Below are 19,661 nucleotides of genomic sequence, written 5' to 3'. Positions count from 1 at the left end.
AAGAGGCACAGGATCCCAACGCATACAACTAATGTCGTTTTGACTGGTTTTGACCTTGGATGGATTGTGACTTAGGTTTCATGGTACTCACATTGCCAACATAACGTCACAAAAATACCTTGAACCGCCTAGTCACAAAACTACCTAGCAACCAAAACCTAGTTGCGATTGTTTCAAAATGGGTTCACCATGGAACCTATTTTATTCATTGTATCATTGTATTCAATTATAATGTGGGGGTAAACTTTAAGAGACAAAATTGGGGAAAAAGCTCGTGTTACATTCAGGTAAAAATGGTATTTGAGGGGTTCAGGTAAAAGTGGTATTTGTGAGGTGTGTGATCTCAAATTGCGTTGATGTGCACCTGTTGCTTTTAAGTGGCAACTCCATGGATGCCCTCTAGGCATACTTAGCGCCACCCTGCAGTGGGCATTGGAAAGGGACACCCATCTCTGTGTGCCTTTTGCTTGTGCTGTCATGCTTGATTAGTGAATTTTACTAGGAGAAGAGTGGCTGCAGCAGCTACAGTCAGTTCAGACTCGACCAGTTGGAGTCGAGGGAGATATGCATCCTCCAGTTATTGCATGCTGCCATGCCGGTTCCGATGTGTGTGCACCGCAGGTACAGATCTGGGTGCCTGCTTGCGTGTGCCGCCGTACACTTGCAAAGAGACCAGCTTCGGCATACGTGCAGGTGCTTAGGCATGCGGTGCATACACCTTGCAGTTGTCCATGTAGCTGGGGCTTTGGCTGCATTCACGTCGCAGTGGCATCCTTGAAGAGGTACGCTTAACCAAAACCAGACGAAGCAAGCAATCCAGAAATGTTATTCGCTTGAGGCGAATACTGCGAGGTTTCGAAAATGATACATTCAGACCCAATTGTTTATCGAATACTTTACCGCTCAACTACGTATTCAGATTTATTGAATATTCGTGCAGGCCTACTGTAACCTGAATAAAAAAAAAAATTAAACCATATTTTGAGGAAAGAAAAGGGCGCAGTAACTATCTCACTTCTCAGTGGACACCTAAACCACACCTTGAGGGAAGGAATGAAGGAGGGAGTGAAAGAAGGGAGAGAGAAAGAAATGCTGTAACATAGCAGTGTAGAATAATTTAAACCATCTGGGATCAACCTTGAATGTGCACTGACATCACACAGCACAGCCTTTTGCATTTTGCCTACATGAAAACACTGCTGCCATGGGCGGGATTTAACTCACGTCCTAAGACTCAGCAGCTGAGCACCCTAAACACTGAGCCTTTGTTGTGGGCTGTACCATATCATACTATACCATAGCAAAGCCGTCGTGATGGCTCAGTGGTTTTGGCACTTGGCTGTGCACCTGAAAGACTCAGGTTTGATCCCATCCGTGGCGCTCGCTTTTTAATGAAGGCGAAATGCCAGAGGCCTATGTACTCTGCGATGCCATGCCATGGATGGATGGATGGAAGGAAGTTAAGAGCATCCCCTTTGAAATGGGGTGGTCGTGCTCGGCTCTTTTTATTTTTTTTTCGTATATATCCGTCAAACATAACGGCGTTGTCTAGAAATTCGCTAAATTCACTAAATAAAATTTTTCATTGTGCGCTCAGAACCTGACATCATCGCCCTGCTTTTGAGCCACCAATCATCTAGTCGCTTTTTGCTAACTTGTAGTGCACACTCTTTCACATGACCTTTGCTATCTCTAAAGCCTACGGCCACAGGGAGAGTGACTATGTCTGCGTCGACATCCATATGGATACCATCACATTCTCATGTAAGATGTTCAATTGTTTCTGTAGAATTACCACACACTGTACACGTTTCATCTTGGTTAATTTTCTTCTTGTAGCTTCACTTTCTAAGACACCCAGAAGTAGCTTCAAAAAGTACGGCATTGTCTCTTAAGTTATTATACAGTTAAAACTCGATTTAACGAAGTTGAAGGGAGCCGTGAATTATTTCGTTAAATCGAGAACTTCGTTAAATTGAATGAGGCATTTCTTGGGCACATAATTCAGTACATTCGATTACAGTAAAACTTCGTTAAAACGTACCCGCTTAAACAGTACTTTCGTTTTAAAAGTAGTAAAGTCAAGTCCCCGACTGAGCACCCTTTGAACATAATGCATTTTGCATCCGCATAAACCGTACCAGCTTATCGCGGTCGTATCGGTTAGCACGTACCATTTTCACTTTTCGTCGCACTCGCGCGTGACGAATTCATGCCGGTAGCACCGACCCAAAGGACGGTTCGGCTAGCGGCGCAACAATCTTCCCTAAATACCGCCGACGGGACGGCAAGCCACATAGCTAATGACAAATTGGCGCCAAAGTTGGTAATCATACAACTAGCGCAATCTTTGGGTGTCCGTATGGTCATCGTCATGACCCCCCGCGCTACTTTCGAGTGGGTAGCGCCAACACCACGACCGGCGCCGCTAGCGCGTATGAAAAGAAACAACAAAAATTCTTACTCGACAAGAAAGGCCCGAGGGGACTACAAATTTATTTTCCGCCAAAGAAGTCGGTGATCTTTGCCTGCGTGCGCTTTGTGAGCAACGGCCGCACCGATTTCTCGTAGGTCTGAAGTGCGTCCAGCGCGTCTTCCGTCCCCTCGTGTGCGCCGGCAAAATGTCGCAGCAGATCGCGAGCATCCATCACCTGACCTGGTGTCGGCACGGGAGCTTCGGCACCTGCAGGGTCGTCGGCAGCGTCTTCAGCCGTCACTCCCTCCACGCTTCCTACAAGCCGCAACATATCGGCATCAGTCAAAACTTCCGTTGTGACTGCGTTTGCGTCTGCGTTCACGTAGTCTGAGAAACTTATGCCTGTGGGCATTTCATCCACTGAGCGAAGGTGTTCCCAGGCATCTTCATCCTCGTGCACGGCGCTCGCGCAGTCCGGACCAGCTTCGGCAGTTTCAGTGCCTAGTGTACTGAAACCGGCAGTCCTGAAGCAGTTGACAATTATCGACGGCCTCAATGCTCTCCAAGCCGCCGCTACCATCTCAACCGCCATAAAAATATCTATTTTCGTCTCGCGCTTCAGCTCCAGGTTGAGGAGAACTCTGTCGACGACTCGACGCTTGTATGCGCACTTCACGCTATTAATTATCCCTTGATCCAAGGGCTGAACCACGGACGTTGCGTTTGGGGGGAAGTAGCGGAGCTCCACGCTGGTCAGCTCGACCTCTGCAACGTAGTGGGCCGTGCAGTTATGCAGCAACAGGCACACTTTCCTTTTCTGGCGACACATGTCGCTGTCAAATTCCTTCAGCCATGTAGCGAAAATGGCACGCGACATCCACGCCTTTGAATTGGCAACGTACTTCACAGGAAGCTTTTCGGTGCCTTTAAAACAGTGCGGCCTCGCACTCTTTCCGATGACAAGCGGGTCTCGTTTGTCGGTGCCGTCCATGTTGACGCACAGCAAAAGAGTCAGCCTTTGTTTGCTGTGTTTGCCGCCGTGGCACGCCTGCCCCTTCAGGGCGAGTGTTTTTTTAGGCAGCATTTGGTAGAATAGACCGCTCTCGTCGGCGTTGTAGACGTCGCTGGGGGCATATTTTCCCAGAATGTCGGGCACGTTTTCAGACTGCCAGTCGCCGACTACAGCCATGCTTACGCTGCTCGTTTCACCGCTAAGCACTTTCCCGACGATGCCGTGTCGTTCTTTGAAGCGCGACAGCCAGCCGGGACTTGCCTTGAACTCGTTGTCGCCCAGCAAGCACGCGAAAGAGCGAGCTTTTTGTTGGAGCAGGTCTCCACTCACGGGAATACTATTCTTCGCCCGCAAATCCATAAACCAGGCGAAGAGGGCCTCTTCCATTTTGCTTTGAGGAGTGGTCTTCAGCGTTTTTTTGCGCGAGAGATTCCCCGACGGAGTGGCGCGGAGGATGTCATCTTTCCCTTTCAATATTGTGGAGAGAGTACTCGCTGGAATGCCATGTGATGCAGCCACGTCACATTTCTTCTGTCCACTTGTCACAGCACGAATTATGTCCGCTTTCTCGTCCAGGGTAAGCCTTTTTCGTTTCTTGCAGGGCTCCATCTGCTAGTCAGGAGGGTTAGCGGCGCGCTTGCTCGCACACACCACGTCCGCGTTCACGATAGCAAGGCTAGACTGATGGAGGCCTAACAAGCTGAGCTTGACAAAGACGTGCGTTCAAAGGCACGGGGAAATCCGCACAAGAGCGAACACAGAGCACAACACACAAACACACACACAAAAAAAACACGCGAACTGCAACAGCGCCATCTATGAAATGTGGCACGAAACTTTTTTACTGCTGGCGCCATCTCGTGAGCTCGACTCAAAATTAAAACTCGTTTTGCGCCACGCAGTTTGAAAAGAGCGACGGGATGAAGATGCTCCGCGCTGTTACCGCTGACTCGCAATCAATAAATTTTGGGGTGCTGTCTACAAAATAGACCAAAAATTAACACTTTTTCACCTTTATTTCTCGAAAAAAGGTTCGTTAAATTGGGACAGATCCGGAACCGGTTTCGTTATTTCGGGTTAGTCAAAGCATTGAACCCTATGGGCGTCTGAGGGGGAATTAGGATACCTTCGTTAAATCGAGATTTTCGTTAAATCGGGTTTCGTTAAATCGGGTTTTGACTGTAGATGGATTCCTTTTTGATTTCCCTTTTCCCATTTCTATATACTATACTGTGAAAGCTCGTTAATTCGAACCTCGATAATTCAAATTTTTGGATAATTCGAACTACAATACTTGGTCCGGCCAAGCTTCATAGAGATCTGTGTATAACAAAGCCTGTTAATTCAAAAGCGAGTTGGTTCCGCTACGGATAATTCGAACTACGCGCTGCCGTATCTGGGTGGCTTGGCACACAGCACGTAGCCAAAGAAAAAGAAAAGAAGCACCTCCACATAGTTACAGGCTGTGCACGTCCTAAACGGGGACAAAAGATGGACCCAGATAAAACTGTGGAAGAGTGGGTAAAACCTAAATGGCGCCATCACTGGCACGGCAGCCGGCGGCGCCGGAAGGTACGGGTTGGTGGGCGCATTGGTGGCTAGAGGTGTGCGCCGAGGCATCGGCGCGGCTCCGCCGCCGCCGCCACCGTTGTTTTCACGCGGCACAATGGTGCACCCTCTAAATATGAATATATATTTTCCCCGCAAATCTAGCTGCGTTTGAGATTTGGTTTTTCCCTGTTGTGGGGACCTGCCCTGCAGCCCCCTGTGTTTGCTTTCCCGTGTGCTACCGTGAAGCAGCAGTCTCACCTCGAGGAGGAACGCATTCCCTTGTCAGTTCCATTAACTGGCAAGAGAGGGCGCCAGCGTCGCTGCGCGGGAGACTGCTGAAGCCCGTGCGCGGGAGAGGGGGCATGGGGCGCTTCGGCTGGAATCGTCGGCGCGAGCGGACGTGTTGCGCGCGGCTCCGCTCTTCCCCGGCGGGGCGAGGAAGCGGTGGGGAGACTGGATCCCGCACTCGTCCCGTCCAGGGGTACAGAGTATCCCTTGCCTTAGCGCGGGCGAACATTCGCTCAGAACCTTGCTGGTGAGTCGGACGACCTTGATTCATTAGCGTACCTTGTTGCTAGCTGGCCTTATTGTTGCTGTAGCAATAAATGCCTGTTTGTGTCAGCCAATGTGTCATTCCTTTGTTCCCTCAGAGCAAGGCCCGCCGTGGTTGGCGTGCGCTCGGTAGTATACACGATCACGGGATGGGGTCCGGGCGGCTTTGAACCGTGTCAGCCGCGATTCAGTGGGGAGAACGTACTTATCTCTCCAAGTCAACCTCACATCTGGCGCCCGACGTGGGGCCCGAACCCATGACCCTGAGATTAAGTGTCTCATGCTCTACCGGCTAAGCTAACCGGGCCAGATGTGGGGTTTGACTAGGGGAGATATAAATACGTTCTCCCCACTCAATCGCGGCTGACACGGTTCAAAGCTGCCCAGACCCCACCCCGTGATCGCGTACGCTACACCGAGCGCACGCCAACCATGGCGGGCCTTTGCTCTGAGGGAACAAAGGAATGACACATTGGCTGATGCAAAGAGGCATTTATTGCTACAGCAACAATAACGCCAGCTAGCAACAAGGTACGCTAATGAATCAAGGTCTTCCGACTCACCAGCAAGGTTCCGAGCGAATGTTCGCCCGCGCTAGGGCAAGGGATACTCCGTACCCCTGGATGGGATGAGTACGGGAGCCAGTCTCCCCGCCGGTTCCTCGCGCCGCCGGGAAGAGCGGAGCCGTGCGCGACACGTCCGCTCGCGTCGATGATCCCAGCCGAAGCGCCCCATGCCCCCTCCCCCGCGCGCGGGCTTCAGCAGTCTCCCGAGCAGCGACGCTGGCGCCCTCTCTTGCCGGTTAATGTAATTGACAAGGGAATGCGTTCCTCCTCGAGGTGAGACTGCTGCTGCACGGTGCCTCGCGAGAAAGCAAACACAGGGGGCTGCAGGGCAGGTCCCCACACTGTCTGAGGCATATAATTATGTCAAGGAATCAACATGACAAGTGTGTTGCAATGAATCAACACAAAACAAACAAAAGCAACCCTGCTCTCCGCACGTCTGCGCATGCGTATCGTCCCTAGACAACGCAACTCTAACGCAACGTGGCATTCCGAAACTTCATGAAAAGCGCAACATGGCACAACGAGAAAAAAACGAGGGTTTTGGAACATCAAAATCATGACTTGAGGGTCGCGGGCACTGTGGCTGCGGGTGGAATCAGCGATATGACCCAAAACTGCATAAGTGCATCATAACATATCTAAGCTAGAAAAATGTTCACCTGCTGCAAAAAAAATATTTTATTTCATTTTTATTCCGGGAAAATTCTCTTATAAGAACTGTTACTTTAAACAAATTGTAATTAATATTCAGAACAAGTGATTTCACACACTGTCCAGACGGAAATGTTTGTGTTATAACATCTACTGATTGGTTGACAGCTAAAGGGCTGAACCTAGCAAAAGTTGGTCATAGAAGAGGTCTGTTTATTTTTACGTAAAGAATAATGTATAACCACAATCTAGTTTAGAACAAATGGAAGTACGATTAACATATCGAGCGTCACGTGCGTCGGTGCCGGCTTAACAATTCTAGGCTAAGTGACTGACTCTGTGTGATGGAAAAATACCTGTAGGCTGTATAACCGAAGGATAGAAAAAAAGAAAACAATTGCAACTACCACTCAGAAAACAAGAAAGGTTCTGCACAGTCGTGAGCAAGAATTATATAACACAATGAACATACGCACTTGGGATATGTGCCTAACTTTTTTTTAATATGGCACCTAAAAAACAAGAGATTTACAGAAAAATTTGCATTTCTCTAACCCTTCAACTCCTCTGTATTCTGTGTTCTGAGCCCTTAGGACGAAAAGCCCTAAAATTTCAACCAGTTTAGCAAAAAAGGCTGTAGTGAAATGGCTTTTTAAATTTGTGGTTTAGCTTTCCATGCAGCCGGTGCCGCCGCCGCTGTCGAAAAACGGCCTTGCGCCGCCGTCGATGAATACCAGGCGCCGCGCCACCAATGCCGCCGCCGTTCGAAACCGACATGGCACACACCTCTAGTGGTGGCTGCCTACTCTCATTTCCGCACAGCCTCCAAAACTCGCAACTAATACTCGTTAATTCGAGCCCTGTTGATTCGGAAATACGGATAAATACTGTCGGCGTGGTCCAAGTCAACGCCCATGAAAGGCTATGACTTCGGACGGGCGCTACAAATTACGTGCGAAAAACTCATTTTTCTTTGCAAGTATCGTCTATCCTTCCACCCATCAGTCGCTAATAGAAGCACGCGGTCAGCCACGATCATGACGCCAGCGTTTAGCCAAGACCTACTGGACTAGAGACCTGCACATTTGGCACTGCTCCAGCGCGCGTGTTCTAGTTCATGCCTTTTGCCACCAGGGAAGGGCAGCTATGGGCGGCGTGGCGCTACAATTAACCTGTTGAGCAAGATGGCGTCGGTTATTTTACTTCAAGGATGTAATATTTTTGCCATTTGTCTACGTTTTTAATATTCTTCATTCATCCATTGCCTAGCAAAGATGCCAGAAAGTCTCACGCATGCATGTGCGCCATAGAGTTTCTAACTATTAACTAGAGGGAAAGCTGGCGGCGCTGCACCTGAGCCACCATGGGTGCTCAAAGCATCATGGGGTGATGAGCTACTTGGTGCAAGACAGTCGGTTTTTTTTTTCAGGAACAGAGAGTGGTGTTACTGAGATGCCCTGTTCCGTCCACGGCGCGAACGACTTTGGCACAAACGTAGTGCGCAAAAGCCATAGCAGCGAAAACGCAACAGCACACGACGCCAATAAAAGGTTTTTGGTTTCTGAAGTGCCATTAAAAAACCTGTTAGTGTTGAAGCAACAAAAATCTTTTTTTAAACATATTTCTTTTTAAGAAATGCCCCTATTAAGCACGAAATATTGGGTTTTGTGGTCTGCAATATTTGGCCAATAGGAGAGCAAGGCATCGCTTATTTTGGGCAAACTTTACATTTACCTGCTTTCCTGCTTGTTTGTTGCTGTTTATAGACAGGATATTGAATGTTAGAACATTCTTGATTATCGAACAACGTTTGTATTTTTATTAATTTTTGGCCAAAATTGTAGTTCTGCAGTCGGCAGCTCTCCGCCCCATGATGCTTAGAGCGCCCATGGTGGTACAGGTGGTCTCGAGGAAGCTCTATGCAAACTCCCATAGGCGGGGCACCAGCTTTCCCTCTAGATAATAGTAAGAAACTCTATGATGCGCGCAAACTAAATATTCACTGCTAGGATTTAAAGAAATGTCATATTTGCATCGTTCATTACTAGGTTTCAAAATAATAAGACAGGACAAATGCACAGGGAGGCAGTGAGAGGAGTGAAATCATTTGTAGAAAGCAGACGATGATGATGATCATGACAGATGGATGGATGGACGGACGGACGGACGGACGGACAGACAAGCGGGCGGGCGGGCAAGCGGGCGGACGGACGGACGGACGGACGGACGGACGGACGGACGGACGGACGGACGGACGGACGGACGGACGGACGGACGGACGGACGGACGGACGGACGGACGGACGGACGGACGGACGGACGGACGGACGGACGGACGGACGGACGGACGGACGGACGGACGGACGGACGGACGGACGGACGGACGGACGGACGGACGGACGGACGGACGGACGGACGGACGGACGGACGGACGGACGGACGGACGGACGGACGGACGGACGGACGGACGGACGGACGGACGGACGGACGGACGGACGGACGGACGGACGGACGGACGGACGGACGGACGGACGGACGGACGGACGGACGGACGGACGGACGGACGGACGGACGGACGGACGGACGGACGGACGGACGGACGGACGGACGGACGGACGGACGGACGGACGGACGGACGGACGGACGGACGGACGGACGGACGGACGGACGGACGGACGGACGGACGGACGGACGGACGGACGGACGGACGGACGGACGGACGGACGGACGGACGGACGGACGGACGGACGGACGGACGGACGGACGGACGGACGGACGGACGGACGGACGGACGGACGGACGGACGGACGGACGGACGGACGGACGGACGGACGGACGGACGGACGGACGGACGGACGGACGGACGGACGGACGGACGGACGGACGGACGGACGGACGGACGGACGGACGGATGCCCAATGCCTTGGATAAATCAGCCCCACTGCTTTCCACTGTAGGGTGAAGCCCTTTACAGAAAAGTATCAAGTGTTCAGCCGTTTCCTCCTCCTCTCCGCACGCAACGCACAACGTGTCTACAGTTGAACCTCTATGTAACGAACCTCGATGTAACGAATTCCTGGATTTTACGAAATTTTTCAATTCCCCAGCACATCCCCCATTGAAGCCCATGTATAGGCGACCTCCATGTAACGAACTCGTTGCGGCAGTTGACCTTGATGTAACGAATCCGTGGCTCTGATCATCGAGCTGTATCTTGTAATGTTTTGCCCGAAATTTGACCGGGCAGTGCGTGCGCAACTTTAATGAATATTGTTTAAGTAAGTTTTTATATTAAAAGGTAAAGTAGACCGCGAGCAGAACGCTTGCAATCGCAGCAAACAAGCAGACCTCAGTGATGATGATGTTGAGCGCCGCTATCGCCGCTCCGTGGCAAGCGTAGCAACTTTTAAGCTTTCATTTTGTAGCTTGACACTAGGTGGCACTACTATGACAAATTTTTCGTGGTGTTGCGGCGCAGTTATGGTAAGCCTTCTTCGTCAGCGTGTTGACGTGTGTGTGTTGGTGTGTGTTTACGGTGTCGGTTCGTTACGATGAGTTCTGCTGTGAGGAAACGCAAAGTTTTGTTGCTTGAAGATAAGCTCTCGATTTTGAATGCGGTTACCGCCGGCGAAAAAAAGAAGGATGTCGCTGCCCGCTTCAATATACCAGCCAGCTCCCTGTCAACCATTCTTGCTGCAGAACAAAGCATCCGCAGTGCGATGGAGTCGGGCACAAGCGCCCAGAAGAAAAGACTGAAGACATCGACGTATGCTGATGTGGACAACGCCGTGTTTGCATGGTTTTTGGACAGACGAGCACAAAACGTGCCCATAAGTGGCGCGATTTTGCAGCAGAAAGCCATAGATTTTGCTTGTATCCTGGGCCACGACGACTTCAAAGCGAGTAACAGCTGGCTACAAGGATTTAAAAGCCGGCACGGTGTCGTCGGAAAAGTGGTATCTGGCGAGTTTGCCTCCGCAGACAGCGATGCTGCTGCCTCGTGGGTGGCCAAGAAGCTTCCCGGCATTTTCAGCCACTATGAAGCTGCCGACATTTATAATGCTGATGAGACGGCCCTGTTTTTTTAAATGTTACCGAGCCGCACGTTCTCACTGAAAGGAGAAGACTGCCGCGGTGGAAAGCAAATTAAACTCCGCGTGACGGTTTTGCTTTGCGCCAACACTGATGCCAGCGACAAGCGAATCCTGTTTGTTATTTTCCGCAATGCCCGATCCGGATGTTTTAAAGGAACAGGGCGGATGCCAGTAAAATATGTGGCAAACTCCAAAGCTTGGATGTCGCGGGCAATTTTTTACGACTAGCTGAAGGAGCTCAACCAAGATGTCAAGCGACAAGTTCGCAGCATTTGTTTGCTGCTTGACAACTGCTCCGCGCACCATGTGGAAGGCCTACAGCTTTCTAAGGTCGAGCTGCAGCATTTGCCACCTAACTGCACTTCTCTGGTACAGCCCTTAGACAAATGGGTTATTAACAGCTTTAAATGCTGTTACCGGCGTCGATTGATACAGAAGATGCTCCTGGACATCCGCCTTGAATGGCCAACAAAAGTGGATATCTACCAAGCAATCGAAATGCTTGCTGCGTCGTGGCAAGAGGTCGGATCACAAGTGATCACCAATTGCTTCGCCAAGGCTCAGGTAAATAAGGCCATTCAAGCTACAGTCACTGAAGACGAACCTTCAAGCCCACCCGAGGTCGCAGAAGCGTGGGATGAACTACGCATGAACGGTGGGGTGCCCGACGGTGTCGAGCTGTGCAACTTTTTGTTCGTGGACAACGGCGCCGTGGCTACGGAAGAGATGACTGATGCGGCACTTGTCGAAACCGTTAAAGATAGCCTTGAAGGTGACGGTTCGTCAGAGCCTGATACGTTTTGTGCTGTTCCCACCGCGAGGGAACTGATGGACGCGGTGGACGTTCTGCGCCATTTCGTCGGCTCGCAGGACGATGAAGCAGCCATGGATGCCTTAGTTTCCTTGGAGCGCCGAGTAGTGGCTTCGATCGGGCAAAAACAGCAAGCGAAAATTACGCAGTTTTTCTCTATTAAATAAATTCTTTGAATGGCGAGTTCACTTGAATTGATATCTGTCGAATTTTTATTTCGTTTTGGCATAATCCTTACCAGTCTTAACCCAAAACTGCATGTAACGAAAACCTGGATATAACGAAAAATTGCGAACTTTTTTCAATTTCGTTATATCCAGGTTTGACTGTATCTCGTGGTACCTGACTCTATATGTCCGCAAAACTCCCATCCTGGCTTCAAACAACAAAGATCTTCCCCTACAATTATCATAGATATTTTCTTCGGGAATTTCCTGTTTAAAGATCCTATATGTTCCCAGTGCCGATTTCGTAAGCATCCCTGTTTTCGACAGGGCTCTCTCTGTTTCTTTAACCTTTTTCTTAACCGATAATTGCTGGTTTGCCCCCCTACTGCTGTCCAGATATTTGCTTGTCAATTTTCTAGTTCGCTCTCTCCATTTCGTGTCCACATTCCTTATGTGCAGTTATCTGAAAACTTTCCTAGCCCACTGCTTTTCCCCAATTTTTTTCAATCGCTCCTCAAATGCTATCCTACTGCTAGCTTCTCTGCTTTCGAACGACGCCCATCCCATATCACCCTGTACCCCCTGATTTGGTGTATTGCCATGTGCTCCCAAAGCTAGCCTCCCTACGCCGCGTTGTTTAATTTCTTACCTTGCTTGAATATCTGGTCTCATGCACAGGACCGCATTACCGAAAGTCAGGCTAGGACCATCACCCCTTTCCTGTTCCAGATCCTTCTTACCACTTCATGCCTATTGTAATTCCATCATCATCATCATCATCATCATCATCATCAGCCCTACTACACCCACTGCAGGGCAAAGGCCTCTCCCATGTCTCTCCAATTAACCCTCCATAGTGCCCTATTATTCATGACAGCTGCATTGCTACTAGCTTTATTCATTACATATTTTTCATGCTCTGTCAGATACTCAGCACCATTATTTATCCACACCCCAAGATACTTGTACTCATCCAATACTTCTAGCGTGAACTCCTGTATTCTATGCTCGCCGACCTCATCATTAAATATCATGACTGCAGATTTTTTCTTACTAAACTTGAAACCTAATCCATCTCCCTCTGTACCACATATGTTTATCAACTTCTGCAAGTCTTCGTTGTTGTCAGCCATCAACACCACATCATCCGCATATATCAGTCCCGGTAATGACTGTTTAATCCATTTCCCCCCTTTGCTTGAAAAAAGAAAGGTTGAAGCCTAGTCCGCTCCTCTCTAGCTTGGTCTCTAACCCTTGCAGGTACAACATGAACAACAGGACAACCGAGCGCCCTCAATGGCAAAAAGTTAACAAAAGTTGGCACACGCTGTCCCATAGGACCCCACCATATGTGCAGGTCTCTAGGTCAGTAGGTCTTGCTTTTAGCATCGCCTGGCTGTCAGCCGCTGGCCGGAAGCTGCCAATGTGGGCTGTCAGCACGGACCAATCAGGGTGCAACAGTGTCTGACTTCCGCCCACTTCTACAACATGGCCGCACCTGCCAAGGCGGCCTCTCGCTTCACCACGAACTCGTCGTTGCCGCTACACTGTGCCTCATGTTCACGACAAACAAAAGTCGCACAAATCTTTCAGTTTGTCTGAAGATGCCCACAGCACAAAATTTTAGCAATGAAACGTGCCAGATTTTCAGAGCTGCTAGGCTTAGCTACTACGCGTCGGTTGACGTCAGGAAGCGCAGGAGGTTCAAACAGGTTAACTACTTTGGTTCTGAAAGGGGTCACAAAGAATAATTCATCTTCTTTGTTGTCATTGAATAAATAATAGCTTAATTGTAAATGCACAGCTGTTCTTCTCAGCGTTTTACGAAGCATATGGAATCACGCCGTTTCTAAATCCTGGCGGCAGTGGTCTGGCGGCAGCTGCCCGTTTTCCGCCGCTTGTGGTGCTGCACAGCGGCGATGTGTCGGCGTTCCGCCGCACCGCTCAAAGTCCGCAGCGCAAGTTTGTTCCATGTGGGTCGCCCTTAAGGGGAACGTACTGAAAACGAGGCTTGCACAACCGGACAAGCGCTGGCACTCTGCAAAGTTCGCTTCTCCCCCTTGCTAGTGCTAACGTCAGAAGGTAAACACACTGTGATGTTATCGCTGCGCAGCATCTTGGTGCACTGCCAAGAAATGCGTTGTGGGCACGGAGGGAAGCGTTAACGACTGAAGCTTTTTTTTTTTTTCAAATTCTGAGGCAAAAATCGGGGTGGGTGGGCTCATTATGCGAGTGAGTTCGTTACGCAAGTAAATACGGTACATATACCGTAATGCAAATGGTTCTTGTCAGTTGTTTCGAAGCCATTCAATAATTCGAACATTTTTCCCGGTTCTGTGACGTTTGAATTAACGAGCTTTTATTTACCTGTTGAATTTGTGCCCTCGCGTAATTTTTGCGCTCCTAATTTATTGCTCTAGTTTATAAAAAAACTTTTATTTCCACATTTTGCTCTCTATGCTGCACCAGACCACCAGCATGCATGCGGGTGTGCACAAGGTAGGCTTGGGAAGGTTGGCATGGCCGCATTGCCATGAGCAGCTGCAAAAGCTGTGAGTGGCGAGGGCATGCCACCATGCTGGCCCTGGAAAATTTGAATTGCGCACCATTTACCAGACTCGCTCTTGCTGGTGGTCGCTTTCCCAAATGAGCAGTTGCAAGAGTGAACTTCCGGTAGCCTCCGGCGTGCGCCGAAATTCGAATTTACCAAACCATTTGCTGGTTGGGCTGCTGCTACTCAGCTGGGCTGCACACGAGGGCATTGTTTTATCGCCTTTTGTCTCCATTTGCCCCTGACTGCTTGCGATTGTATCATTGCACATTTATAATTTTGAGCTACATTTGCACCGTCATGCCATCCCGTGGGGAATTACATAACGTGGGGCGGTATGGGAGGGGGGGGATATGCGTCACCTTGTATTTGGAGTCAACCTTTCTTTTCTTTTTTTAGCCAGCAAGGTATGTGAGTTGGGGGCTGATGCATCGGTGTCAATTTATGGTATATATTGTGTGTTATGGCCTTTATAGTTTTTTAGTACGTGTTCATGAAATCTCCACATAATTGGCGCTCCCCTTTTTTGAAGCATTAATTTAAATAAAAAATTAATTACGCGAGTAAATTTAAATTACGCGGGTAAATGTGTAGTTCTACAGTCTGCTTCCTTTTCATTGAATTAATTCAATTCTTACCATCTGCATTTTTTACCAGTTGTTTAAAGCTCTTTAAGCCCCAGTCTGAGATTTCGCTGATGTTTGTCTGTCCAAAGCCCCTCTCCATGACCTTGGGGTTTCTCCGGAAGAGCAACCTGGGTCGCGCAAGTCTCACCAATGGCAACATCTGCCATCGCAGGGCAGGGGTGCATCACTTCACTGCTGCACTACTGCACCTGGAGGGGCATGAGGACTATCAGCGATCTGTGAATATAAAGTAGAGAAGGACCAATTAAACATATGTGGGCATTTAACCTTTGGCACTATTGTGTCATACCCTTAAGGCAGAGCTTAAGTCTGACTGAGGGCTGCTTGACCTTGAAAACTGAGCCTTGAACTTAAGCCAAGGTGAAAACTGAAGTGCTAGTGCACCTAATTTGCATTTGGCCTAACCATTTTAAACCGGCCGCCATTTTCACTTCGTCCTTTATTCTTGCGTACTTGCTGGTTACTTTCCAAGGTGCGTCAGACACACTGTAGTACCATGCGAAGCCATGCCATTTGATAAACTATTCAGGGAGGGCTCATTTGGCAGTAGTCACTTGTTAAGTGAAATCCCTCGTGGTTCAAGAATGGTCTGTCACACACTTTCTCTATCGGCTATCAGTGGTCACTGAAATTTGTGCGGAGAGCGTAATGGGGGACAGTTGTTCAGCATAATTTTTTCACTCTTCCAGAGAAATGCAAAGAATTGCAGATAAAAACAGAAGTGACCCTGGTGATCATGCTTGTAATAGTGCGTTCTGGGATAGCTGGACAGAAAAAGAAAGATGTTGGCAACAGGAACAGAGAGTGGATGCTATGGATGCGAGTCGGGAGTAGAGTAGTGTTGTGCAAACGTGAAGAGCTGAGCTGCCAAATTTCTTTCTCTCTTTGTTCTTGAGGCGGTCCAAACCTTGATTCTTCCTTTCCTGTAATATCCCTCAGGAGAAAAGTATATAACAGCTGTGTCTTACTGGCACTCACATACAGGGCAGAAGCGTGGAGGCTAACAAAAGAGTTCAACTTAAATTGAGGACAATGCAGGGAGCTTGGGAAAAGGAAATCATAGGTGTAACATTAAAGGGGCATTGTAATGTTTTTTTCAGTGCTGATTAATCTGATAAATGGATTCCTTATGTGCGTCGGAGACTAATGCAGAAAGAATTATTCAAATCGGAGCATGCAAACGAAAGTTACTGCACTTGGAAAATTCAGGATAAAGAGATCAGACGGATATGGATTTCTCTTTCCCATTTCACTCACCCAGTGCTGAGATTGGTCGCTGCCAATCAGAAACACTCCTTGCACACGTGCAGTGGAAGCTTGTGTGCAATTGTTGCTTTGCCATGGCAGCCACGCATTTTGACGGTGTCATCCCGATAGGTGTGCACAGAGTTCTCTATTAGGAGGAGCCAAGTTGTATCGCAGTGCCGCCCACTCCAACCCCCTCCCACCTAGGCCCTTACTGTCGACACCGAGTGCAAAGATGATGAATGTTTCTACAGCACTTATTTCAATGTAATGGAATTGCAAAATGTACAAAATATTATTGAGCAGTAGTTTTTACTTTCATGTATAACATCGACAAAGGAAGGCAGGCCCTGCGCTGCTGAGGCTTCAGTGTAACAGTGCACTTCTGAAGGAATTTCCATTCTCTCTAAACCACTGAAAATATACGACACATCTGTCTTTGTTAACTGCAAAAAAGAATCTGAAAACATTGCCTCAAGGCGACCCTGCAAGTAAACAGCTCTTGGAATGCAACATCACGAGGTCTGACAAAGTAAACGTATGGGGCAGACATGGCGCCCTCCTTAGATTATTAGGGGGAGCGGCCGTACGCCCTGCCCCTCCTGTACGCTTGCCAATGGTCATCCTTACACACACATGCCGTAGACGGGGCAGGGGTGGCTAACTCAGCAAAGGAAGCTTCCCGATGTTTCTTTGTTGCCAGGATTGGAAGACTAGTATCAGTCCCCTTCCCCTCTGTCTGGCTTATCTCTTCAAAATTTTGGGCAAGGTGTGTCGACTGGCTTTTATTTTTTTTTGCTGCCTTCTCATTGTGGTTTCAACAGTGCTTGTCTCATCGAAAGTTTTAAGTGAACTTGAACGTGTCGTCCCTAGCGTTATTCTTATTAGTTTTCATTTGGTTCCACTGTTTCTTTCCAGTTTTTGTCGCACGCAAAAAGCTTACAGCACTCTTACTTTAGATCCGTTTCCCAAGTCTGGAGGAACTAGGTTCAAATTGGAAGCCCAACCAATCAGAAAGGCAACACACAATCTGGGTGCCACATCATTTCCGGTGCTGAAAATTGCCACTGTGTTTTGACATCATCGGCTTGAAATGAGCCTTTCTAGGCAAGATTAAAATATTAAATATTACGATTTCGGCAATCCCTTTGGGTGTTCAGGCATCACTAAATATTGTACTTTGTATGCAAAAAAAAAAAAGATTTCATGCTTGATTAATGTCGTAGGCCCTCTTTAAGTGACAGGTAAAGAGCAGAGTGGGTCAGGGAACAAACGTGGGTTAATGACATCCTAGTCGAAATAAAAAGAAGAAATAGGCTTGGGCAGGGCGTGTAATGTGAAGGCAAGATAACAGATGGCCTTTAAGGGTAATGGACTGGATTCCAATAAAACAAGGCAAGTGTAGCAGGCGATGGCAGAAAGTTAGTTAAACGGATATTGGGAAGTTTGCGGTGATAAGATGGCCACGGCTGGCACAGGGCAGGGCCAATTTTTGGAGATATGGGAAAAGCCTTTGTCCTGCAGAGGACGTAGTCAGTCTGGTGATGGTGACAGTGATGACATCTGTTACCTTTCCATCCCTCTCTCCTAAGTCCCATTGCTTCCAGCTGTTCTCCCACCAAAGCACTCCCGCTGCATGTGCTACCCTGCATGGCCAGCCTCATGCCAGGGTGTCTCACTGGTTGTCTTTTTCCTTTTGCCTGATGTGCAGCTGCAGCTGTCTGGCACACACCTGTGTGTGGAGTCTGAGGATGCCGTCACCACTAAGGGCACTGTGTTCCTGTTGAAGGAGTGTGCCAACATCAAGCGCCAGGTGGGTGGGGCCTGTCTTTCTAGCACATCTTAGTTGGATGCAGGCACTAAGATATGTGGGACGGTGGCAGTCTGGTAATGGCCCTGCCTCTGGTGCAACGCACGCAACTGTGTGCTCGTACACCAGTATTCCTTTATGTGTGGTCCAACAACAGATGTATTGGGCACAAAGTGCAGTGCACTGAGGATACCGTATTTACTTGCATATTGAACCCACATTTTTTTTCCATAAAAGTTGACATCAATTTAAGGGGAGGTTTTATCATGTGGGGAGAAAAAGTTTCGACAGATTTTTTTTTTTGCGAGAGTTCAAGTTTCTTATCGTACATCCGCCCGTCCGCCTGTCCGTTTACCCATCATCAGCAAATCACGTGGTCAGCCTCATTTATGTTGCAGGTGTTTAGCATCATTCACTTCGAAAGTTGTTTGTTGTATCATAGGTCCATGGCACAGTCCGACGATTTTGTGACAGCTGAAGGCGCTAGGCAATCGCGGTGAGATAAAGCGAACATGCTGAACACCGGCTCTGAAGGCCAGGTGCGTATTTTTTATGTGAGGTTAAAAAACACTAGCAGGACAGTTCTGAGTGTGTGATGTGATTGTTTAAGCGTTAGCTGTGGTGTGAGAGGGGTTAGGCATTTTTGCTCCAGATCTCAAGCTTGCCAAATAACCTGGGGTTCTGAAGGTCCTGCTTCCTCCATTGCATTTCAGTGAGAGGATATTTTATAGCAGTCTGGTTTAAACTTCTGTGTTCCTCTCCGATGCTCGAGCACTCGGCGTGCAGCAGTGCGCCGAGCAAGCCACCACTGCCGGTGTTCCTGTCAAGAGCGCACAGCGTCTTGGCGCTCTGCCAAGTTCACCGAGTGCACCGCCCCCTCAGGAGCTCTTGTTTAAAGGTCACTGCGTGATCGTGCAAAAGACCACACCTTAACTTTTGTTTTATCCCTTGCTTGATTAAAACCTGTGACGTCAACACAAAAAGGTAGAGCTGTAAAAATATAAAATTTTTGGTTGTGAGCCGAATACGGAAAATAAAAAATTTGTTGCGAATTGAATCAAATATTTTTGAATGCAGTCAACCCGGATATATCATACTACAAGGGAATTGCAGAATAGTTCAATATGTCGATAATTCTATATATAACAAATGACCAATAGGTAAGCATATCTGTAACATAGAAGCAAGGATACAATGCACCCACGCTAGTGACTCGCTCCTTGCATCGATGTTCCGCCTGCCGGTGCACTGGCACTGCATTGCTTGCTGGGCGTTGCTAGGCCTAACTTGCATTGCATTGAAGCCGCATTGGACGTTTCTTTAGACCTAGTCACTGCCTATCATAGTGTGCCTAAACTTACCATCAGTGCTTTAAAAATATAGTTAATAACATTGGGGTGCTGTTAATATCTGAAACACTATCGGCAGCGAAGCACGCCAGGTGGGATGCGCCGCTAGGCTTTACAGTTAAGCCTGGATGTAACAAACCTCCATAAAGCGAATTCCTCAATATTACGAAGTTTCTGAATTGCCCAGCGCCGCCCCCATTGAACCGCGTGTATTTCAGACCTCCATGTAGCGAAGGT

General features: G+C 48.5%; 1 protein-coding gene across 4 annotated transcripts in view; it reads left to right on the top strand.

Moving 5' to 3' along the window:
* The window catches only part of LOC144124642 (polypeptide N-acetylgalactosaminyltransferase 11-like), a 110,597-nt gene that overhangs the window by 66,709 nt on the left and 24,227 nt on the right, over positions 1-19,661 (top strand). For all 4 annotated transcript variants that reach the window (XM_077657441.1, XM_077657442.1, XM_077657444.1 and 1 more), the window contains one exon: positions 17,977-18,078. In XM_077657441.1, the coding sequence (XP_077513567.1) occupies positions 17,977-18,078 (102 nt within the window). The remainder of the gene's footprint in view (positions 1-17,976; positions 18,079-19,661) is intronic.

Source organism: Amblyomma americanum, chromosome 3 (assembly GCF_052857255.1).
Source record: "Amblyomma americanum isolate KBUSLIRL-KWMA chromosome 3, ASM5285725v1, whole genome shotgun sequence".
Classification (NCBI taxonomy): Eukaryota; Metazoa; Arthropoda; class Arachnida; order Ixodida; family Ixodidae; genus Amblyomma; species Amblyomma americanum.
Note: the sequence above shows the minus strand (reverse complement) of the source record. Positions and strands in the feature narration are given on the sequence as shown.